The sequence below is a fragment of the Typha latifolia genome, chromosome 1 (genome assembly GCF_019914945.1).
Source record: "Typha latifolia isolate L0001 chromosome 1, TyphaL0001v2, whole genome shotgun sequence".
Classification (NCBI taxonomy): domain Eukaryota; kingdom Viridiplantae; phylum Streptophyta; class Magnoliopsida; order Poales; family Typhaceae; genus Typha; species Typha latifolia.
The window spans coordinates 21,785,951-21,809,555 of record NC_133086.1 but is presented as its reverse complement, the minus strand read 5'-3'; the positions used below and the strand labels follow the sequence as shown (position 1 = coordinate 21,809,555).

Here is a 23,605-nt window from a genome sequence, read left to right as displayed (position 1 = left end):
TTAGTTAAAGAAATAGATTGCCTGCCCAATTTGTCTGATTTTTAACATTCCAGGATCAAAGTCTTTAGTCCAAGAACCAAGGGACTCATCTGACGTTTATACCTGAGGTTTTAAACTAAATTTGTATGTAGTGAGTAGTGGTCCCAAATCTTTAATTTTCAACGTAGCTTGAATGTTAATGTTGTGGCATATTTTAGGAAATATCCAGTGTATATATCATAAGTTTCAATATATATATATATATATATATATTATGCCATTTCATGCTTTCTAGGAATATTAGAGAAAAAAGGATAGTGTTATTAATAATAATATATCATTCCTTACAAAGGCAGTGTGCTCGATACTTGGCAGCCAATAATTGGCTACGATAGCATATTCCGGCAACAAGGGATGCGGAGGATCCTCTATTCTCACCCTCCCTTGCGGGCACGCGCGGTGTACTGTATGACGCTGCTGCTGCTAATAACGCACACCTTCCTACGCGCCGCCTCGAACCAATCTATTCTCATTCCTCTATTGGCCGCGGCGGAGAGGCTAAATGGCGGGTGAGAATATCACCACACCGCCCTCATCCGGTTCGTACCGGACTCGAAGCCGCAGCGAGTTCTCGAGCGGTGGCCGCGTCCGCCTCTCCTGGATCTGGTCACCGCTGGTCGCTGCCAACTCCCCATCCGCTCCTTCGCCGCCTTCCACTCCTCCTCTGTTCTCCAAATTTATGTCATCCTAAAGACGCAAGTGTGGTGCAGTAGCAGTACTTAGGCTAACAGTCCTTAGTGAGCCTATCATTAAACTCAAAAGTTACATCAGCTCTAGACTCTTTAGCTTTTATCTTATCAATAGACTATCAATCAATATGTACCAGTTACTTCTCCAAGTTTGCCCAACTAAAATTATAGCTAGTTTTAAGATAGTTCACGTTTGATCAAGGCATCAAGCTAGTTCATTTAAAAAAAGTGATAGCAATTAAGCAATACAAGTATTCTTGGTTCACGAACAGTTCATCCGATCTAAAGTCAGAGGCCCAAATTAATTTGAACTATTTACTACGTAGATCAGGCTTCAGTTTACGTCCAACTTGTGGTATGTGACAGAAGTAGATTTCCATTTAAAACAATTAACTTAAAACAGATGAAGTATACTGCAACTAGGCTTCTCTATTTAATTGCACCACCACTAGTAGTTGGTAATTTTAACATCTAATATTAATAAGTAGCACAATCTATTTTGACCTCTGAGCGCAAGGATGAGGTCGAAATTGGAAGGCTAAAAGCCAAAGGTGTCTCTTTTGGTAGGTCTACCTGCACGCCAGCTCTTGGACCCATTCTAAGGATACGACTGCGGTCGACTAATGCGAATATTTTATTCGTTGATTGTGATTTCAACTCCCTTGTACATAATTATCGTTAAACAGTTTCGATCGCCAATTCCTCGTTTTTTATTTATTCTCAGAAGCGACCATTGAAAAGATTAATTAATACCTTATTCTTTCAAAATAATCTTTGAATGGAGACGTCGGACTGAGTGGATAAGAACTAAAAGTCCCTATCTGAAGAGCTGACTATGGCAATGGCAATGGCAACCTTTGTTCAGGTGACAAAGTAGTTACGCCGCTGTTTCCCAACCCCGTCCTAAGCGTTTCTTCTACCAAGGAAAGAATCAAAAGAGGTCGTCAACAATTCTCATTCCTCGTGGATATATGATCAATTGGGTTGATTGAACTTAGATTGGATTTAGATATATTGAACAGACTCTTTATCCGTACCCAAATAAGGACGATTTGTTTATTTATTTTTCAGAAAGTCCAAAGATGAAGGATAGATACGAAGCCAGTCCTATTATTATTCTACAGCACTTCTGCGTGTTCCTGAGAACTGAAGTCTAGAGTAGGAACCTCGGCCACTGCACATATAAAAAAACTAGTGTAAAATTCACACATTTGGTATATGTAATCTTTTTTATTTATTTTTTTCAAGCAGGAAATTCCATTCTTATGTACATTGTCATTGGGGCACGTGGAAAATTCTTCGCTTTTAATTAAACTTCCTTGATGACTTGTTCTCTGTGTCATCATCATTAAGGTTACAGGTTCTTATGCAGAAGATGACCGAGTCCCCAGCCAGTAGAACAAAGTATTAGCTATCGCCAAGTTTTATAATCAAATGCTACGATTAAATCCTCAATTAGAAAGACTTTACATGGCCCACAATGACTTGGTCCTTTGGGTTTGGTATAGCTGTGTGAAAACGCCATAGGCTGAGTCATTAACTCATAATTTCTTAAAGCCTGTATCAATTAGACATTTAGAATCAGAAGGTATTAATTTGTTGAACAACAACATCTTTAAGTGATGGCAGAACTACTGAATCTAAGTTGGGATATCTTCTTATCCTTTTGCCAGTAGAACACCAAACTTCTGCCTACCAGGGTATTCTCCGAGTAATCTAATTCACACTTTATAATCCATTCAAGGGTAGATTTAACTTTTTACCTTTCAAAGGCAACAAGTTTGATCACCAGACGAAAAGTTGATGCATTCAAACTGTTCAAAGTAGTTCTTCTCCAGACGATTCAAGATACATGAAATTTCCCACCCACCTTCCCATTCCTATCATCTCCTGTTCTCCCTTCCTCCTACCCACCCATATATAAAGAGAGCCCAAAGATGATATCAAGGTTATATTATATTGGCATGAAATTTATTCTCTTGGTTACAGTAATGGAGAGCACACAGCAAAGCATACAAAGCAAAGAGGTTAGTGGAGGAGGACATGATGCTCTCATCCACAGCCAAGTAAGGAAGATAAAGCAAGAGGATGAGAAGATCAGGGACCACCTACGGCAGCCTCAGGAGTTCAAGAAAAGGCCAGTTTTCCGGTATCCGGCGCGGCAGCTCTCGCGGTCACCGTTAGGCCGAGTGCGGCGAGCAATCTCTGTGGGTGATTGAGGATTTTATTTTATTTTCTCTCTTTTCTCCTATTATATTTGGATCCTAGTTAGCTCCTCATGTAAGATTATAGATGGTTATAGTATTGCCTTTCCATGACTACTCATAGACCATAGAGAAAGGAATGATTTTTTTTTTGTTTTGGCGTCTCATGGAAGCATTTTATATGTATTCCATGAATTTTAATTTCTAGTTCTTGGCTCCCCTACTTGTATGCTAAGTGATTCTTTCTTCTATGCTTATGTACATATTTACTTGGGTTATGCTTAACTGTGTTCATATGAATGGTTGCTTGAAAGGAATTAATACGATTTCTTTCCTCTTTCTCTCCATCCTGAGAATAAGTTAGCCTCGAAAAGAGAAAGAAGAGAATAAGTTAGCATCTAATTCTAACTTCCTTAATTGAAAATGAAATATATCCCGATTCGTATCCGTATTCGGCGGTAGTTTTCCATAGATATCTTGTTTCCCATCCAGAGTCAATCACGTATCCGGCTCTATTTATACGCGTCGTATCTCCTCGTACTCCTCTCGTATACTACTAGCTAGTCTTCCTCCATGGGTCTCGTAGCGTCTTCATGTACAAAGAAGCCCTCGTGCTCTCCTCCAACTCCTCGGTCGGCGGAGTCGACCTCCCGAACGCAGGAGTCCGATCTCGAGAAGGTCTTCCGCAAGCTCGACGCCGACGGCGACGGGCGCATCTCGGCCGCGGAGCTCCGCTTTCTGGCGGCGGTCTTCGGCGGCGAAACCGACCCGGAGGCGATGATGGCGGTGGCGGACAAGGACGGCGACGGGTTCATCGATCTGGAGGAGTTTTTGGTGCTGTTCGAGGAGAGAGACGCAAAGGGGGAAGAGAAGGATCTGAGGGAGGCGTTCGAGGTGTTCGACGAGGACGGAGATGGGAAGATAACGGCGGAGGAGTTGTGTAGGGTTTTGAGGAGGTTGGGGGAGGAGACGACGGTGGAGAGGTGTCGGGAGATGGTTAACCGCGTGGATAACAATGGGGATGGGATGGTGTCTTTTGATGAGTTCAGAGTTATGATGACCAATGGTGCCATCACCGCTCAGTCGGCTACCAGTTCATCGTCATCTTAAGGTAGAGGATTATTCTTTCTAGGTTAACTTGGGAGTACTTTTTTTCCTCTATTTTTGGGATTTGAGAGCGAATTAGTTGCATGGAGATTTAGGTGGTAGCATTGGCATTTGGTTTACCTTAGAAGCAGTTGATTACGATGCAAGTTACGATTTTTTTTTTACATCTAGATATGTGCAGATTATAATTTTTTTTTTAAGGTCCTTTGGTTCACGCTATGTTTGGCATGGATGTTACTCGTTACTGATTGAAAAGATCGACAAAATCTTTTCTTTGAGATTTTCGAGCCATACATGATATCCCACAACTTTAATGTTTGGCAAATGCCGAATCAAAATGAAGTGGAAATATTTGGCAAAAAGAACTAAAATTGTTCCATGAACTGAATAAATTTAAATCCAGGCGCTCGTGGCTGCCATTGTAAAAGACATCGGTCTACAAAGAAAAGTACAAGAAATGCCAGTATAAGCTTGAACACGCATTTGCATCAGAATTGCCAGAAAAAGTTTACACTAAATAATCTAATAAGTGAGATCTAATTTACTGTAATTGTAATAAAAACGCTGATCAATTCAGCATTTTTATTAAGATTACTGAGTTAGATTTCATTTTATAATAAGTCTAAGTGACAGTCAACTTCTGTAAAAGAAAATAAAATGGATCTAGTTTGCTAAAAAACACTCCTCATTTGCATTCACAAAGGGTGTTAATGAGACAAGACAGTACATGCGAATAGGCTTGTTAAGAACCTAAACATTGCTATACAACAAAAGAGAAACTAACCAGAAGCGACAATTCTCCTTGTTCCAACTCATGTTGCAAAATCATAAAACTACTATGCAGTACATTCTTCGAAACAATAAAAAGAAAAACTACTATGCAGTACAGAACTTAAAGCTCTAACGTTACAAGTCAGGTCACATACCGCAAGTTATCAAATTTTGCAATCTAAGGTCCAGCAGAAGCATACAGCTATATGGGTTCTGACAATCAACAAAGATCAACTAAAAAGCATAAAAGGCTAGATCTGATTAAACAGATGCAAGATATACTCAAACCAACTAGGAACACCAAAAGCAAACAGTCCAGCAGGCCCATGCCTTAGCGCAGCACCAAAACCAAGAACTGCTATTTATGTCATGGGAGTATCTGTTCCCTTGGCATGATAGGTCTCCAAATCCTTGTCCAATTCATCTGCCGACTTCTGAACAGTTTGCTTCCTTCCACGACCACGACCACGACCAGCCCCACGACCGCGGCTGGGGCCACGACCGCCACGGCCTCGACCAGGTTGAGGGCCACCACGGTTCCACCTGCCCCATGAGATCACAAAGCTAAGGTGTCATGCCAGGTTGTATCAGAAATTCTGGAAGCATATAGAAGTTAAGCATGCAACAACGACAAGTCCATCATACATCTACAACAGGTGTACACTCCAAAGAAGAAACTAAACAATGCAATAATAAAAGCTTAAATTGATAGAACTCATTACTTTTAGCAAACTTCTTTTCGCCAGTACAAAGTCAACAAGGTAGTAAGAAAGAACAGACCACATAAAGTGCAGAGATGGAGACATAAACTCCGGTCACTCTTTTCAACTTAGAACTAGTACTTGCAAGTCTAAATGTGCACCCCATGGATAGAAAGGTATTATTTTCTAAGTTCTTAATAAAAATTTGTAGTTTAGCCATTACTGTGTGTGTGCGTAACTGTGTATAAATAATGGACATCACCAACAACTGTCCCCATGCCAATGTTGTAGAAAGCATCTATTGGGGCACTTATACTAGAAAATCAGCATTAATGTTTGATAGATATAGTCATGCCAACAAAAGAAATTTTAAAACTTAAAGGCACAAAATATCAAGACCAAACTTCAACTAGAACAAAATGCTAAATGAAACACGACAAGTTGGTAATAAAACAGATATAACATACATACATATGATTCTAGCATCTCTCAAAGATAAATAATAAAATCATTAGTCTGACAGGAATAATACAAATAAATAATCTTTGACATTGTATGGAAATTTGTAGAATGTAAACTTCTACATCAATCAGGTATTAATGAGCTTACCCAGCAGTACGCTTAAATGAACTAGCACCACCTCGACCAAATCCTGGCCTGAAATTGAACTCTCAGAGTGTTATCAGATAATGAATGAGAAATATTCAAGAGAGAAGGTGAAATTAACTACTTTAGATGCACTAAGTTCTAAAATAACATAATAAGACAATATATTTTCAGACATAATATTTTAAATATTTCATTGTTTGAATATAATGTGAATAATCAAACTGAACTTTTATAGAGTATAAATTGGAGAAAGCAAAAATTTCATTCAAAAAATCAATGTTGAACTTAATCAGAAGCAGCAATAAGTACATGACTCTCTAATGAGTAGCCCCATGGAAAAATTGTGGCAAGCAATTCTGAAATTGCTTGTATTAATTGGCAGGATAAGTGGGTAGAACTTGGAAGATTGAGACACCATATCACATTACAATCACATATGAATGTTTTAACATGAAAGTGTCTTTCAATATCTCCAGCAATGCCAACATATTCCACAGGTTGGCTCTACTTCAGTCTGCTTCCGAATTAAGAGCAAGCAATCTAATATGAAACTTCTAAATCAGTCTTGTTCGCAAAAAGGAAGTCAGGTGGCCTATGCTATGAACATGGATAATAGGTTATTTGAGAATTATAAATTTAGAATTGCCAACCTCAATATAAATAAAGAATCTTCATCAAGGTAGATAAGTAGATGAGAGCTTAGGTTAGCTATCATAAAAACAAAACGACCAAGAAGTGAAATTGTATGAAAAAAAGGGTAGGCAGTAGTATTGCAGTAGGACAACTCAGCATAAAAAGAATACAAGGATCATGATTTCAAGAATGACTTCGACATCAGCATTCTTCTAGTGAAATCAATATCCTGAGTACGAACAAGAGAAGGAATGATATCAAAATATCATATGCACCACATCTTCCAAAACAAAGTCAATATCCATCAAGCTATCATCACATTATACCCCAAAAAAATATTAACCATAGGAATGCATTTAACAGACTAAAATATCTGCAGAACCAGATATCCAAATTATTGATTAGCACAGAAAACTAATCGTTCTTTCATAAGAAAATAGCATATAGCAAGAAATATAAATAAATGCATAAAGCAGGAAACCACATGCATAACACACAAAAAAGACGACACAAAGATCATAATAGCATTAGAAGCAACATACGTCATAACAACTGTTCTTCTTCCCCTTCCATTAGCACCAGCAACGACATTAACACGAGGTGTTGTAGGCAAGCCTAAATTGGTTCCTATCACTTCTATCTTCATAGCTTTTCCATCAAGCTGCACATTATTATAACGTTTCAAGGCAGCAATAGCATCACTCCTCCTGGTGAAGACCACTTCGGCAGAACCCTGCACAAAACCATGAACACCCTTTGGATTAAGACGCAGAATAGGTATTAAGTGAAGGACTGAAGGGCCAAAGGATGCATGGTAAGGCAAATGTGAACAAAAATCAAAGAAAATAAGATGAGCGAATAAATCAAAAGTACACAAAATCATAACAACTGTTATGAAACTATTATGAAGTTGAACTTTTTCTCCTCCAACTTACTCCCTTCAAATTCCCATTATCTTCTTCTCCACCATCCATATCAATGAAGCTATTGTAATTATTTCTTCTTTATATTTTCTTTGACGTTAATATAATCATCGTAAAATTTTGTACATCTGATGCAAATATTCTGGTCTCATAAAGGGCACTGTACCACATGGCATCTGAATAAATTATATTTTTCCTAGACAACTATACACACCCATATTTACTTCAGCAAGGATACTATATAATACTTGAAAGGAGGTAAAACCAACTTTGGGATCAAGAATAAATTATTTCACAATCTCCGACCATAAGATATCAAAGCCTTGACAAATGAAGACGAGTCAGTATAGATTTGATGTAGAAAGAATGCAAAAGATAAAAGAAGAAATACAAGAATCATGTATCCATTTCAACCAAGGCAAATCATGTAGGAGATAAAAGTCATCAAGAAGAGCATGACAATATCCACTTATAATGAACTGCTTCATTAGAAAAGCAAAACTGTGAGAAGATTAATCAAAAAGGGAGGCTTCCTGCCCTGGTAGAATCACATGAATTATTAAGCATTGGAAGAAATGTGAACAAATTTAAATAAATTCCTAGAAGGAAAAATCATCCATGAATCAGAGCACATAGTTTGGTCCCTCTACTTGAGGCTCAGAACAAGCACAGCTGTTGGATGCTTCAAATATATGCAACCCTCTGTACTTATGAATATAGAACAATGTTGTTTCTCTTATTTCAGTGCTTACACCCAAGTCCCAATAACCTAAGTACCTTAAGCACATGAAAGTAACATGCAGCAATGTACTTACTAGAAAAAAGAGAACATGCATCCAATTATAAAAAAGAAAGGAGAAGAGACGTACACTTGGGCGACCATTTCTGTCATAATGAACTGCATACCGCTTGAGATCACCAATCTCAGAGAACAGCTCCTAATGAGAGTTCAACATATTCTTAATAAGTAAGAAAAATGCCTCAATGTTGTCAACTGCCTCAATAGTTCAACTGACCTTTATGTCTTCATTGGAGACCCCATAATCCAAGTTCGAAATGTACAATTTTGTACCTGTTTCTACTCCTGAAAGCCCAGCAGCTACCATGCTATCATTAAAGAGATCATGCCTCCATATCATTTCCTTGGCTTGGCTGAAAGACTGACAAATATACGAGCAAATGTCCACATTGTCAAAAGAATGTGTTAGCAGAAAACCATGATTCGTCAAACCAGCGTACTTGTGGAGACAATTACTATCAGGAAATTCAATATAACTTTTAAAACTATAGTAGATTCAATGGCTCTTATTATTGATCCTTTGGTCAGTTGCGTAACTAAACAGCCAGATAGCATGCTTAGGATAAGATAATAAGTAGAGAATTCCACCCATATCATATATGCTGACGGTAAGTAACTGATGGAGAGCTCCAATTGTGAAAGGTGACTGAGAAAGCACTTCAGCAAAAACGACTGCAGAACTACAATAAGAAATGAGGGCCGCACCAAAGTTCCAGATTAGCAAGACTTCTGAAGTCCCCCTTCTAGAACTTCGTTCAGAATATGCATCGAAATGCAAGAACTCTGACATGGAGTGTTGAGCCCCTCCATAAACAAATAGCCTAGAAATCCTCTCCTCCTCGTTGTTCAGAATTCTACTGTAATTCAGATTCTTGAACATATGCAAAAAAACAGCAATAATTTTGGGCTTGCCTTGGCAATGGCGTATGAAGATGAGCGACTATTAACCCCAAGAGGCCCTCGGGGAGGCATTCCCATTCCCCTTCCACGGAAGGTGCCCCCACCACGTCCATAGCCCCATCCACGGCCTTGGCCTCGGCCTCTACCTCTTTCTCCGTTGGTTCTACTCCTACCAACATTATCAAATGACATATCCAAAGTCGTTTTCAACAGCAGGGTAGAAAGATATATTTCCCAATGACAACAACCTGCAATTAGAGGAGAGGTTAATTGGATTTCTTCATTGCATAAAAGTTGTCTAGAGAAAGACAAGTCTACAAAGAACAGTTCGAATATTTTCAGTAAAGGTAAATGTACAAGAGCTAATAATAGAAGAGTAAAAGAAACCCACAAAAAATAATAAAAAAGAACATGTCAAAATAAATATCTTATCAAATATAGAGTTCAAATGATAAAACCTACAAAATGTGCAAGCTTGAGTGATTTAATACACATAACTAAGCTACTCTCAAGAGTCAAGATATGTAGCCAAAACCGAGCATTTAGAAACACCTCAGCACAAAAATATATGGCTCTACGTGTCTTTACATCAGGAACCATGGAAAACCAAAGTTGAAAAGGAGCTTATCATCCAATCCAGCAAATAAACATAGACCTCATTAGATATGCTACTAAATAAGCTTTTCAATAATTATGCAAGAGGAAGATGTGTGGCTACTTTCATCCCATCTTTCTTGATGCTTAAGTGATTCTTAGCTTTTCTTAGGGCATAACAAAAGAAGCCGCATTGTAGCACTAAACTACTCCGCATTAAATTCCTAAATTCCTATTCATGGTCCATACCAACAGAAAAGGTCTTTAAAAAAGTACAAAGACACTAAATCTGACGATTCCCAGGTTTTGAGAAGTTGAATAATATATATATATATATATATATATCCAACTAATATAAGCACTCCCAATTTCTATGTGATACAGATCTAGCCATCAAAGAAAACCGAAACAGTCTAAAGGACATTTATGTAAGCCTAATAAAGACTCGTGCCATTCAAAGAGCCAAAAACAAACAAACCGTGAAATTAAGAAAAGTGCCATAAGTGTCTAAGACCTTAAGTTAAAAACAATTCCGAAAACTGGTTCCTTGTTCCTTTATTTCTTTTAAAAAGAATAATTTTAAGGGAGGAAGGAGAGGGTCCGCCTGCAGAAATCGAGGAACGATTACTCAACAGAAAATGAGCTTTGGTTTCCTCTCATTTGCTGGCAAACTTAACAATTTGGGACATACAACGTAAATATGCGGAAAGCACATAAAGTAAAAGATAAGTAGAAGAAATCGGAGAGCCAAACATTACCGGAGGAGACGGATGCTTTCTTCCTAGCCCAAGAAGAAAATCGATGCAGCTTCTTAGCAAAAAATCCAAGGGAAACAAGAAAGAATATAATTCAAAGACGACGAAACCGGACGCCGTGAAGGAGAAGTCTTCTATCAAAGAAAGTGTCAGACCTCCAGGGTTCCGACGCAAGCCAGGAGGAGAGGCTTCTGCCGCTCTAGGGCTCGTTAAAGAAGCGGAATCCGAGCAGAGATCAGACGGATTTAGGGTTCTTCCGTTTGGAGGATTTCTAGGGTTTACAAGATTCGTTGGGGAGTAAAGGAGGCGAGCGGTCGCTTGAAAGAGGGGAGAGATCGCTGAAGGCTAGTCTGCCAGACTTCGGAGGGCGAGGGCGAGGGTGCGGCTTTTCTTTTGCTTAGGGGAGGAGGTGTACCGTTGGATCAAAGGGCCTCGCTCAAAGGATTTGAGGGATCACCGTCATCTAGACTTGACTCGATTCTATCAACCCGCAGTACTTTATTAGTCTCTTTCTTGGGCTGGTCCAAGGCCGAACGAATTGGCCTTTTTAACCAAAAAGAGATACAATTATAGATACTAATATTACCCTTCCGTTTGATTCTAGATTATTTTTTTCTATTATTAATTTGAGTAAAGTTATTTTTAAATTGTCACTCTCATTTCTCTTAACCTTCTATCTCATTCTACAAATTAAATATTTACTTAATTTTTTTCACTTATTTCCTTTCTCCTAGTGCAGACTTATCACTTCTCTTATTTCTTGCTCAACGCATTGCATACTTACAACTTACAAGTATAAGGCTGGGTTAGGCTGGGGGTATTAATTTTTTTTAGTAAAATATTAGAAAAATTTTTGTTACTTAAACTACTACTAAATTCTAAATTCTAACTCTTATCGTAGTCTTAAAAAAAATATTAAGAAGATATTCATTTGATTTTTAAAAATTGTGAAATCAATTGGACAAATTCTGTGGCATTATGATCTAAAACTTTTATATTCAGAGTTTCTTCAAATTTAAAATTTATCTACATCAAACGAATAATTCATAGTTTAAGTACGAACTTATTTTCTTCATCTTCTACTTTATATGCTACTGCTATTTATTATTATTATTTTTTTCTTCTTATGTTCTTGTTTAGTTGCTCATTCTTCTTCTATCTTTTAATCATTTTCTTTTTTATCTATACAAATTTCTCTTATGACTCCTTAATATATAAAGCAAAAAAAAATCAGAAATAATAATAAGATAATTAAGATTAGTTAAATAATCAAAAATATATAAATTTTATAATTTAATCAATTAAATAAAATTCGTAACATTATAATATAGAAATTTTATATTCGAAGTTTATTCATATTCAAAATTTATCTACGGCGGAACAAAGAACCGTTATTTTGGTCTTTATTTTCAGAAAATATTACAGACCAACAAAAAATTAGCATATTTCGTCAATTATTTTTTTTAAAAAAAGTTACAAATATAAATTTCTCCAGAAAAAAGTTACAAACGTATGCTTGTATTCCGCACATAACACTCCAAATTGTTCCTTTTCAAAACATTAGAAAAATCATCTTTGAAACATCGCAAATATTGACAAAACATTCATCAAGTGGCATATTTGTCATTTACCCCCTACAACTCCTCTTCATCTCTTCCTGAAATCCCCAGCTTCTCCGCCCTACTCGTACACGCCTCTCTCTCCTCTCGCTCTCTCTCATCCCCCCACACTCTCTCTCTCCAGGCTGCAAAATTCCTTGTTGGGATGGATCGGGACACCGATTTGATCCCTTCGTCCCCAACCAACTCGTCGCCTTCCTCCTCCGATCTCGACACCGAGGTAAGCTTAACCCCATCGCTCTTCCCTTCTCTTATTCCCATGTAAGACCTTTCGTTCTTATTGCTAAACTACAAACCCCTATCTTGTTCCTTAGTCCACCGGCTCCTTCTTCCCCGACCGGAGCACCTCGCTTGGCACACTCATGGGTGTCTCCTTCCCCCACGACTTCCCCGTCGGGCCGGCGAGGCTCCCCTCCCGCCAGGACCTCGTCCCGATACCCCGTGCGGCGGAGAGGCGCCGCCGCCGAACCCGGAGGGTGTGGTGGCGGCTGTGCCGGGATGACGTGGCGGGGCCGACGTCTCTGGGGGAGTTCCTCCAGGTGGAGAGGAGGGTCAGTGGAAGGGAGATCAACGGGGACTTCCTCTACGGCGGCGGCGCGGCGGAGCACGAGGCTGTGGGCGGAGGCCCGCTGTTCGAGGACGGAAGGGTGATGCCGCCAGCGGAGGCGGCGGCGTCGCTTGAGAGGAGGAGGAGAGGGCAGGGGAGGGCGGCGGAGGGGATGATGGGGAGATGGCCGGTGTTGCTTGCTGGGATCTGTAGTGGGGGAGAAGGGTAGGTTGTGTAATTGTAGGGCTTGTTGAGGGTGATCAATATAGGTTGTAACTTATGTCATCTTCTCCTGTTTTGTTTTTCTTTTTCTTTTTCTTTTTCTCTTTTCTTTTTATTTTTCACTTGCAAAGATAAAGAAGTCTGATGGTGTTTATGTCGGTGGTTTTACAGTCTGTAATAGAATTTATAGTTCCTATCTACTTGATGATCTATTCAGTATGCAAGCTTATTTGCGAACAAGTTATGCATCGGTTGCTCTATAGTACAGGACAGTTGGTCAATATATATATATATATATATATATATATGTGGATCTAAGGACTTATATCACGGTAAAAATGTCAGCATATGTTTACAAAATCTTAGACGAATAAGCTAAAGATGAGATAAGATTAGGCAAGAAGACTAGCAAAGTTTCAAATGAGCCAGCCCCACGGCGAATATGTGGCAAGTTATGGCATCTATCTGAAAAGGCGACAAGAGAGCTTGTTAAGTCTGACGCAAGAAATTTGGAAACTTGCTATTGACATCAACAAAGTCATTTGCCATGAGTAATGACTCAGCAGATCCATCCGTTTTTGACTGCTAAATATGCAACAGAGGGCAAAAGTTGAGTGCCTCCTCAAGTGAAGAAAGATAAATATGGGACTTGCAGGAGGTAAAGGAATCAAATCAACTGGTACTAATTCGGACTGTGTGGTAAGCATCTTAACATATTGGCAAGCTTACGATGCAAAAAGAAAAAAAAATCAAGTAACCTGCTAATGGAATCAGCCTATGCAGGAAGAACTGTGTTCCTTATAAGTACGAATAGCTATTTGTTTGGTTCAACGAAGAGATAGACTAAGGAAATTAGATCTTGCTACGCTAGTAAATCAAGTTACAAAGCAACTTGATTTACTAGCGTAGCAGCTTGACATACCAACAATCATCGAAGAGATAGACTAAGGAAATTAGATCTTAGGCTTTCATCACACTAACAGTAGTACAATCTCATACCAACGATCAATTTCCTGAAAGAATATATAATTAAAAGGACTTACCTAATTACACGAAGTCTGAGTTATATGCCATCTTCAAACGATTGTAATTACATTCCTACACACTTCAAAGCATCAAAATATGTCAACAGTTCACATATCTTCTTTTGATCCTGGAGAGAACTTTACTTTCTAACAGAGTAACAAGCAAGGATTCTTAAATAAGTTAAATCAAACAAAAGGAAGTGCGTCGTACTTATAAAGAATTGCCCTTTCCCATTTCAGGTTTTCCAAATGTTCAAATGTCTAAGGTCTTGAAAATTAGAAGCTTCAATGTATCATATTTCCAAGATATTACACTTCAGAGGGCTCACCATGCCAGTAAGCATCAAGTTACTCGTACAACTGCTCTCTAGCAAAGAGTACCCAATTATTTTCTTGAGGTATGTCAAGCTGCTACGAGTTGGCAATGAAATAAAAAAATAATAGCAGAAAAATCTAATGATACTGATGATAAATTTGTTTGTTCTTAATTTTTTTTTTACCTGCAAAGGTAACCTTAAAACTTCCTATCATTAGGGACATCATGTAATGTCAGGAAGCATATAACTAATGGCAGCAGCTGAATATAAGCAAATGGTGTAGCCTATCAAGTAATTTATGCCAACACTTGCCAATAAGGGAACTTGAGACCTAGTTATATTAAACCATATTTGTAATCGCTTGACGTGATCACATATTGTTAGCTTTAATCTGGAGTACATCATAAACACTTCTCTTCTAGATAAGATAACAAAATCCAATTTATAGTGCTAATCTAAGCTTTGAAATCACAAAAGGAGCTGGTTCCTCCATTACTCAAATTACTTGCCAAAAATTGAGACAGCAGTTACGATTCTAAGGTGCCTTACCACTTGTACTCTAGCTATGAGCAGTCTATTTCATAATCTTAGTAATTACTTTAGTTGGATTCATATACAAATAAAAGAGGACCTTCAGCTGCATCAATTAACCTAGTGGAATGAGAAAAGAAGCAGCTCATGATACATCTCCAAAAAGAAAGAAAATTGTCATTAGGAATCCAAATTACAAATGTCAAGCAGATGTGTTAATCATAAATAATGTCAAATGAGCAGTTTAGAACCTTCTAACTTATCGTACAAAAGAAACAAATCAAAGTATAAGGGAAAACAAGAACATAGTGGAGAACAATACATCCATATATAACGGATATTCTCCTACTAAGCAATCACAGTTATGCAAACAGAAATTTCGAACCCACTGAAACAAGTCTCAACTATTTAACTCTCAAACCAGTGTTACAGTATGACATATAACTGTAATAATTTTAAACACTCAATGCAAGAACTAATAGAAAAAAAAACAAAGATATTAATTTTTACAAGCAATACAGAGAAATAGCCGTACGTAAGATAACAAAATCACTGAAATGTAAGCTAAGCAATAATGGAACCATACTAAGAAGTAAAGCACAGATGTCTAACTCATAATCCCGCATAAGATGTATCAAAACAGAATCCAATATCACATACAAATTCCCACATAGCAGGAAGCGTTCAAAAACTTTAATATCCATGCAATTATTAATGGTCACAAAACAGTAGACTCAGACTATCGGTACTGAAGGATACCAGAAGGCAATTACCGCCCCATGGTGGCCGGGTTGAGCCCGAGCAGCATATTGGACCCGTCTCCTGTGGGAATATATGCAACGTTCGGCGATTTGGACAGTGAGGTGGCGATCTCCTTCGCAGCCTCGATCTTCCTCAGCTCGATCAGCCCCGTTCCAGCAGCCGCCGTCGCTTCCGAGATCAGCTTTGCGGACTCGCTCTCACCCTCGGCGCGTATCACAGCCGCACGCCTCTCCTGCTCAGCGCGGGCAACGAGGAACTTCGAACGCTCGGCCTCTTGCTGCGCGACCTGCTTCTTCTCGACGGCGAGGGAGAACTCTGTCCCGTACGAGAGGTGCGTGATGGCGACATCATCGAGGATGATGTTGAACTCCCGGGCGCGACGGATGAGGGAGTCGCGAACGAGGGCGGAGACATGCGGCCGCTCGGTCAGGAGCTGGTCGGCGTTGAACTGGGCGACGACGGCCTTGAGGACTTCGTTGCCGATGGAGGGCAGGACCTTCTCGTCGTACTCCGTGCCGAGGGAGGTGAAGATGGTGGGGAGGCGGGGAACATCGGGGCGGGAGAGGAGGCGGAGTGTGAGGTTGACCATTTGAAGGTCCTTGGTGCCGGAGTTGGAGGTGAAGGTGTGGGGACGGGTGCGGATATCGAAGATGTAGGGTTTCTGGAGCACGGGGACGAGGAAATGGGTCCCCTCGCCGACGGTGTCATCAAGGACCCCGCGGAATCGGTCAAATATGACGGCGCGCTGGCCGCCGTCGACAGTGTAGAGGGAGGAGGATAGGAGGGAGGCGCTCACGCCGAGGCCGACGGCAGCCTTGGCGATGTTGGTGAGGAAGGAGACCGCTGCTTGGCCGCCGCCGCCCGCCGCCATGGATGGATTTGGTTTTTCTTGGTCTGAGAAGAGGAGGAAGCGGCGAGTGAAGTATAGCTTGTACGAAGAAGCAAAGCCCTAAACCTTCAAGTATTTGCCTTTATTTATTGCTTGGAGAGGAAGAAAGGTTCGGGATCATGCGGTGCGTTGTGATTCGTGCGATGGTGGAGGATCGTTTGCTGGATGGGTTTTTGACGGTTGGAGATGGAGGCGTGAGAGTAAGGGTTGCGATGGATCCAATAAGCCGCTAATCTAAATTCCTCCTCCAAATAAAATCTCTATTGTTGATTTGTCTACTGTCTCCGGTTCTCGCCTTCGACGCGTCATACTATCCGCCTCTCCTCCTGCTCTCCTCCTGTCTCTCCTTCCCCCTCCTCCAAATCCCGCACCATGTCTCGAATCACCGGTCCCGACCCTTCTCCCGCTCCCACCTGCGAATCCCTCCATGGGTCTTCTTCTAATTCTCTCCTCCAACCCTCCTCAACTCCCTCCTCCGAGCAGACGGACCCCCATGCCGCTCTCTTCCTTGTACTTGGTTACCTTCGCTTGAGAGAAGTCTTGGCGTTCCAAAGCGTTTGCAAGCTGTTCCGGGACGCCATTGCTGACGACTGTCTGCTCTGGCAACACATCACCGTCGAGCCGCCGTTGAGCTCGAAGCTTACTGATGACACTCTTTTGAGGATTTCTTCTAGGGCTGAGGGAAAGTTGAAGTCTTTGGCTCTGTTCCATTGCTGTAGGATTACAGACGCCAGTCTCTTGCAGGTCGTCGACCGGAATCCTGGAATTACTAAGGTAAACATAGCCCACGCTTATATTTTCTTTCGTTCGAATTTATGGTGGGGATTAGTTCTAGCATTAATTTTTCTTTGTGTTGTTTGGTATAGGATAGGGTGACTTTTCCTATTTCTAGAGGAATCTAAGGTGAATGATTACTGAACCGCATGAGCATAAACTAGAACCAGTAAGGTAGATAAAAGTTACAAACAAATTAAAATGGTTTTTTGCATCGATTCCATTACTTGCTTAATTTTTTTTTCAAGGAAATTTGGCACGGATTCTAAAGGGTGTGATGTCAAATACACAATGTGGTAAGGATCTAGCAATTTTTTATGAACTTTGTAATTTTAGCTCGGTTTATCCAACCCAAATTGGTGGGGAAGAGTTCCAGTAAATGTGTCCTCTGATATGTTAATTGGATTTATTTTTGGGCTCTTTCTTATGTTTTTCTTAATTATACGCTAACACCAAAGTTTTGCAGTTGCCCGCCAAATATATTTTATTCAGCCTTGTGCCCACCGCATACGATAGAAGCTGCCTCTTAGATTGATAATAGCTTCTCCTTTCCAAATTAAATGCTTATTTTTATGCATACCACATTCCCTAGGTACTCTCTTAACTTCCAAGACAATGTAATTCTTGTTGTGCCCGTCTAGTTAGTGAGTGAATTATTTTGTACTGCAACAGTTAGGTAATATTTGTTATAGAATATTTCCTTAAAAAAACAACAAAATCATCCATCACACTGTTACCCCAGGCAACGGAAGCTTGCTGGATGCTCCTTGCTTGAAAGTCTCATCACAAAAGAAATTTATGATATGCATTTTAAAAGAGAACAACATCAATTGGTTTTTTGCAGAATATAATACTTTAACTCTTGATGTGCAAAGCTTATTTTTCAACTTTACAAATATTATTCTCATGTGGAGCAGGACAGAATGGATTCTTATGTGTACATTTATCTTGGATGAAAATTTTGCAGCTCTATGTTCCTGGATGTACATATTTAACTGCAGATGGTATGGTGAAAGTAGTGAAACAACTAAATGAGCGCAAGGGAAATCTAAACAGTCTTCGACTCCATGGTCTTTGCAACATAACAAAAGATCACCTTGATATCCTCAACTCTTTCTTGTGCAAAAATAATTGGCAACAAGTTCCACAACCATCTCTCTACAGCTATCGGCACTGTGTTTCATTTGACAGAGACGATGGCCGCCCTATTGATGTCGACTTGTGCCCAAGGTGTAGGAATGTGAGGCTAGTGTTTGACTGTACAAGACAAGACTGTAGGTCCGTATTTTCTGATTCTTTATGATCTTTAGAGCTTAGCAGTTGCAGATTATTCTATTTTCTAAGAAGCTTCCTGTAGGTATTTCTTGAATCTATCTATCCATACTTCACATGGAGCCTATTCCATTATCGACTTGCTTTGTTCGTAGTAATGATCATAAAAAAGCACATATGAACTCTTACAAAAAGAATAAATAGAAGTAAAAGTGTGCTTAGTGCTAGTATTGAACTTTCCAGTTGAAAATCAGATGATTGGCGCAAGTACAGGGGCTAAGAAAGCAGGAGGAAGGTTTCTTCAGCAGAAGATTGATTTAGCAAGTTGTTCCCTGGGACAAATTGGCCTATACATGTTTAGGTTTCTTCAGCAGAAGATTGATTTAGCAAGTTGTTCCCTGGGAGGAATTGGCCTATACATGTTTTATCTCTTCTTGTTCACCACCGATGATGCCTGCACCCTTGTTTAGTTAGTATCTGATAAAAGCATGATGATTGTGTTTTCAGGGGACTCGTTTTTAGTCCAATTCATTGTTCATCATCTTTTCTTTTTCGAAGAATTAATTGTTGACTTTGAAGAACTAACATGAATTGACAAAAGGAAAGTTTGCACAATAACATTTCGTATATCCAGTACTTATCGGCGAAGAATGAACTTGCAGGACAATGAAATACAGATGGACTGAGTGTAGAGGATGTTTTTTCTGCATCGCTAGATGTGAAGGCTGTGGAGGTTGTATTGATTTCGAGGAACCTGGCGAGGAGACGGCCTGCTCCCATCTCTTATGTCTTCAGTGTTGGCTTCAGCTTCCAAAGTGCAACACATGCAACCGACCGTATTGCAAGGGGCATGCAAGTTTCCTAGGGGTATCAACTCAATCTGCTGGGTTTGTCTGTCAGCAGTGTGAGGAGTTCGAAGTTTCATCCTTCACTCCAGCAACTGATAATTAATGCCGGCCAGCCAGCTATTTACTTCAATTGCTGCTTATTTCGATTTAGGACATGTTTCTCGTAATTAAAATTATTTATGTACTCAGGCTGAGATCCTGTTGTATCTAACTTAACGAGTGTCATCTAGCTAAAAGTTGGCAGCTTTGAAATGAAGCAAAAAAGGAAAACAAAGAAAGAAAACAAAGAAGAAGAAAAACATACAAAATTGACAAATGTATGAAAGTGAATTGAAATACAATCTGAAGGACAATTCCTGGACATGTTAACAGATAGGCTCCACTCATGTATTCAGACAGTCTTTTCCCAAAGCAATCTTGAGGAATCTACAAGCATGGCTTTTTGGGTCATTGTTGTCCTTGAGAGGGTGGAGAAATGATGTCCTTGTTTTTTCATGTCTGCCTCTCAGACATCTGTTACTTTCCATGCATTCAGAATGTGAAAGACCCTCCCAATATTATTTTGTTGGTGACAATGTATCAGTTAATATCTTTTACCCATCTATCTATCATTTTTTATCTGAATGGAATTACTCCATGTAATTTACTGGAACTCTGGAATTTTCAGATGTAGCAGATGCAACAAAACTTATATGTTTTCTCACACTAGAAGTTTCAAACATTCACTCGCCGCAGCAATACTTGTAAGTTTCAACAGGCTGCTGACTCAGTTGCTTGAGCTCATGAGATATTTCAATTTACAGCCAAGCATCATCACTAACTTTTGATGCAGTATTCATAAAGTGTACCTAATATGAGCTTACCCTTAACCCTGGATTTGCCCAAATTATTAAGCTATACATATTGTCAAACCAAATAAGCTAAACGGAGTATAAGGTAGGCAAGGAAAAAACCAATATAAGACAGGATTTATATTCTGATAAGAAGAAACTTCCCTTCACCTGTTGGATAAGAATCTAAATTATCACATCTTTCCTCCAGTGTTCTGGACTGTAAATGATAAATGTTCTTGAATTTAGTTGGACGACTTCTTCTCTTCAGTGTTTATGTGGGATAAAGTTCATAGAGAACCGCGTTTAAATTTGCTAGCTCTCTGGTTCAATAACCTCTTCCCTTGACTTTAAAAGCCAGGTTTATATTTATTTCAGAATTTATCTCAACTCTGCAAAACTTCGATTCGATGGTTGTCGTGGTAGATTAACGTACTTGCGTGAGTAATTTTGAGATTTTAAATCCATACAAGTTTGGGTTATCTTACCATCCTTTAACTTTCTATTAACAGTCTCCTCAGCAAGTAAGCTAGCTTACTTCTCTGATAAATCCTCAACAACCACAACTACCACCTCACTATCCAAACCCAAACTAATGCCTCCACTTCTACTTGTCTTATACGTTTGATGTTAACTATAATCTCTCTCATAAAGCTGGAAAAGAAACGCAGAGAGAAAAATATATAATTAATTCAAACTTAGAGCAATAGATATGACTTTACTGCATCATAACAGTATAAATGTTCACCACCTCAACTAGCTTGCCATCACAACAACTAGGACTACGAAGAAATGGCAGCTCTCATGGTGTTTGTGATCTTTGCTCTTGCTTACACTATCTCCTTTGCCGCCGGTGCCACTGCAGATGGCGGTCCGGTCACATTTGTGTTTGGAGACTCAATGTCTGACGTCGGAAATAATAATTACTTCCCGTACTCTCTCGCAAAGTCGAATTACCCTTGGTATGGGATTGATTACTTAGGTGGGAAGCCAACTGGGAGATTCTCCAATGGAAGAACTATAGGAGACATCATGTGTAAGTTTGAAGGCCATAAGTGTTACATTCTATTACACATTGTCTCTACTTGCTAGCTAACTTGAAGTACTAAAAATTGTGTTATGGTTATTTAGCTGCCAAGTTCGGGATACCATCTCCACCACCATATCTCTCCCTGTCTATGAACAATGATGCTATCCTTCAGGGTGTAAACTACGCATCTGGTGGAGCAGGAATTCTCAATGAGACTGGACTTTACTTTGTAATTCTCCATCACTTTCTTCTCAAAATTCTATCAATCTGTTTGTATAGCAAAGTGCAATATCCTTAACGAAGTTCTGGTGGTGCAGGTTCAGAAGCTCTCTTTCGATGACCAAATAAACTGTTTTGAGAAGACTAAGATTGCGATCAGCTCTAAAATCGGAAAAGTGGCTGCTGCGAAACTATGCAATGAGGCACTCTACTTCATTGGACTTGGTATGACTGCAACCAACTGCATCAAACTCCCTTATCTTCTTGTAAATCCCTTATGGGAATATTTTTGTTCTTTGACAATTTTTAGGCAGCAATGACTATGTGAACAATTTCCTGCAACCTTTCATGGCTGATGGCCAAGTATACACTCATGATGAGTTTGTGGGGCTTGTGATCATTACATTAGATCGCCAATTCAGGGTAGGAATATGATTCAACAAATGATTTTTTCTCATTATTCTAAGAGCTAGGACTTTTGAATTCTGATTCCTCTTCTGCTTTATGCTGTGTTCCTAAAGAGGCTCTACAAGCTCGGAGCAAGGAAAGTAGTATTTCATGGCTTGGGCCCATTGGGTTGCATTCCATCTCAGAGGGTGAAATCAGGGAATGGCGAATGCCTCCATCATGTTAATCAGTATGTGATGGAGTTCAATGCACAGGTGAAGAAGTTGCTCGTCTCCCTAAACAAGAAGTTGCCTGGTGCTCAGATGTCTCTTGCTGACTCCTACTACATTGTCATGGATCTCATCAATAACCCACAGCTCTATGGTATTAAGAGAACAATTCACAAATCATCAGACATTTACTTTCATTACTCCTAAATGCTGGATCTTCTCGCCATCGAATTATTGGAAAGTAATCGATTATTAATTGAATGAGATGCTGGTTTAATGTGTAGGATTCAAGATTTCTCACACGTCATGCTGCAGTGTGGACACTAGTGTTGGTGGCCTCTGCTTGCCCAACTCAAGAGTCTGTGCCAACCGCAGCGAGTTTGTGTTCTGGGACGCATACCACACGTCAGACGCCGCAAACCAAGTGATCGCCGACCGCCTCTTCGAGGATCCTGAGATCCAAGGAGCTCCTTCGCCAGCTCCTCTTCTTGACCCTGTGGCTGCCCCTGGCCTTGCTCCTTCCCCTGCTTGACTGGATCTTTATATTAATTAGTCTCTAGTATTTATTTCTCATGGTTCTGTTTACAATGAATGTAACGATCACTTTCGTCATCTTCAATATTCACAGGATTGACACAGAAAATCGAATCTTTGACAAGGATTCAAAATGTATAACTATGTCAATCTACAATACTTGTATGGTTACTCAACATTAGTAAATGTGAAAATAGCTTTCCGGTTGAGCCTATCCGTGGCTCAAAGAGTCAAGTGCACCAACACATCAATTTTAATTCTAATATTAATTATTGAGGAATATAAGAAATACCACATGTTACATGTCGTTCTCTTATTGAGAATTATATAATGGATATACTATTACGTACGCATGCAATATTTTCCTCTCCTTCTTGTCTCATTATCGTTTATAAAATTTATGTAGAAGGGAAATAATATTCATGGAGTAAGAATTAATCTATATAAAACCACAAAAATACTGCTACATAGTTCAACTGGAGTGGAGCCTAAATATCATGGCTTGAGGTGCTCTTCACATACTACACAGTTTATGCTATGTGAAAATAATTTCTTTTTTCAAAGTAGAAAGTAGAACGGAAGAGGTTGTTTCTAATCAAAACCTTATATATATATATATATATATATATATATATATGTATGTATGTATCTATCTATCTATTGTTTTTTTAACAAGACAGTCTTTTAGATTATGTATGCTTTGAATTCAGAAATCCTCTTGAACTGATTCAGGACTCCTAATTTATTTTTTAAATAATTTAGATTAAAAAATAAGATTGACTAATTAAGTTCGAGGTTTAATGTCGAAACAGACAATATCTTATTTACTTACAAGCTGGTATAGA

General features: G+C 39.3%; 6 protein-coding genes across 7 annotated transcripts; 4 read left to right on the top strand and 2 right to left on the bottom strand.

Moving 5' to 3' along the window:
* Positions 1–2,478: 2,478 nt before the first annotated feature.
* LOC140798048 (calmodulin-like protein 5) lies at positions 2,479–4,287 on the top strand. The gene has a single exon (XM_073151775.1). It carries the CDS (start codon positions 3,506–3,508, stop codon positions 4,040–4,042), a length of 537 nt encoding a protein of 178 aa, XP_073007876.1. The 5' UTR covers positions 2,479–3,505; the 3' UTR covers positions 4,043–4,287.
* A 532-nt stretch (positions 4,288–4,819) lies between these two features.
* LOC140789169 (THO complex subunit 4D-like) lies at positions 4,820–11,240 on the bottom strand. 2 transcript variants are annotated; one of them, XM_073138779.1, is made up of 7 exons: positions 10,728–11,240; positions 9,388–9,623; positions 8,693–8,836; positions 8,546–8,614; positions 7,296–7,486; positions 6,121–6,168; positions 4,820–5,353 (listed from the first exon to the last, which is right to left on the bottom strand). In XM_073138779.1, the coding sequence occupies exons 2-7, from the start codon at positions 9,565–9,567 to the stop codon at positions 5,173–5,175; spliced, it is 813 nt and encodes a 270-aa protein (XP_072994880.1). In that variant the 5' UTR covers positions 9,568–9,623; positions 10,728–11,240; the 3' UTR covers positions 4,820–5,172. The 2 variants fall into 2 exon arrangements, with proteins under 2 accessions (XP_072994880.1, XP_072994885.1); XM_073138784.1 differs by having other exon boundaries at positions 10,880–11,014.
* Positions 11,241–12,359: 1,119 nt separating this feature from the next.
* Positions 12,360–13,312, top strand: LOC140795323 (uncharacterized protein At3g17950-like). The gene is made up of 2 exons (XM_073147828.1): positions 12,360–12,563; positions 12,658–13,312. Exons 1-2 carry the CDS (start codon positions 12,489–12,491, stop codon positions 13,117–13,119), a joined length of 537 nt encoding a protein of 178 aa, XP_073003929.1. The 5' UTR covers positions 12,360–12,488; the 3' UTR covers positions 13,120–13,312.
* A 2,259-nt stretch (positions 13,313–15,571) lies between these two features.
* LOC140780749 (prohibitin-3, mitochondrial-like) lies at positions 15,572–16,798 on the bottom strand. Its single transcript, XM_073126493.1, has one exon. The coding sequence runs from the start codon at positions 16,616–16,618 to the stop codon at positions 15,755–15,757; it is 864 nt and encodes a 287-aa protein (XP_072982594.1). The 5' UTR covers positions 16,619–16,798; the 3' UTR covers positions 15,572–15,754.
* A 96-nt stretch (positions 16,799–16,894) lies between these two features.
* LOC140780748 (F-box protein SKIP28-like) lies at positions 16,895–20,154 on the top strand. The gene is made up of 3 exons (XM_073126492.1): positions 16,895–17,410; positions 18,378–18,688; positions 19,345–20,154. The coding sequence occupies exons 1-3, from the start codon at positions 17,009–17,011 to the stop codon at positions 19,631–19,633; spliced, it is 1,002 nt and encodes a 333-aa protein (XP_072982593.1). The 5' UTR covers positions 16,895–17,008; the 3' UTR covers positions 19,634–20,154.
* A 920-nt stretch (positions 20,155–21,074) lies between these two features.
* On the top strand, positions 21,075–22,974 carry LOC140780438 (GDSL esterase/lipase At5g37690-like). The gene is made up of 6 exons (XM_073126003.1): positions 21,075–21,396; positions 21,492–21,619; positions 21,708–21,834; positions 21,920–22,032; positions 22,131–22,380; positions 22,511–22,974. The coding sequence occupies exons 1-6, from the start codon at positions 21,153–21,155 to the stop codon at positions 22,756–22,758; spliced, it is 1,110 nt and encodes a 369-aa protein (XP_072982104.1). The 5' UTR covers positions 21,075–21,152; the 3' UTR covers positions 22,759–22,974.
* Positions 22,975–23,605: the final 631 nt, after the last annotated feature.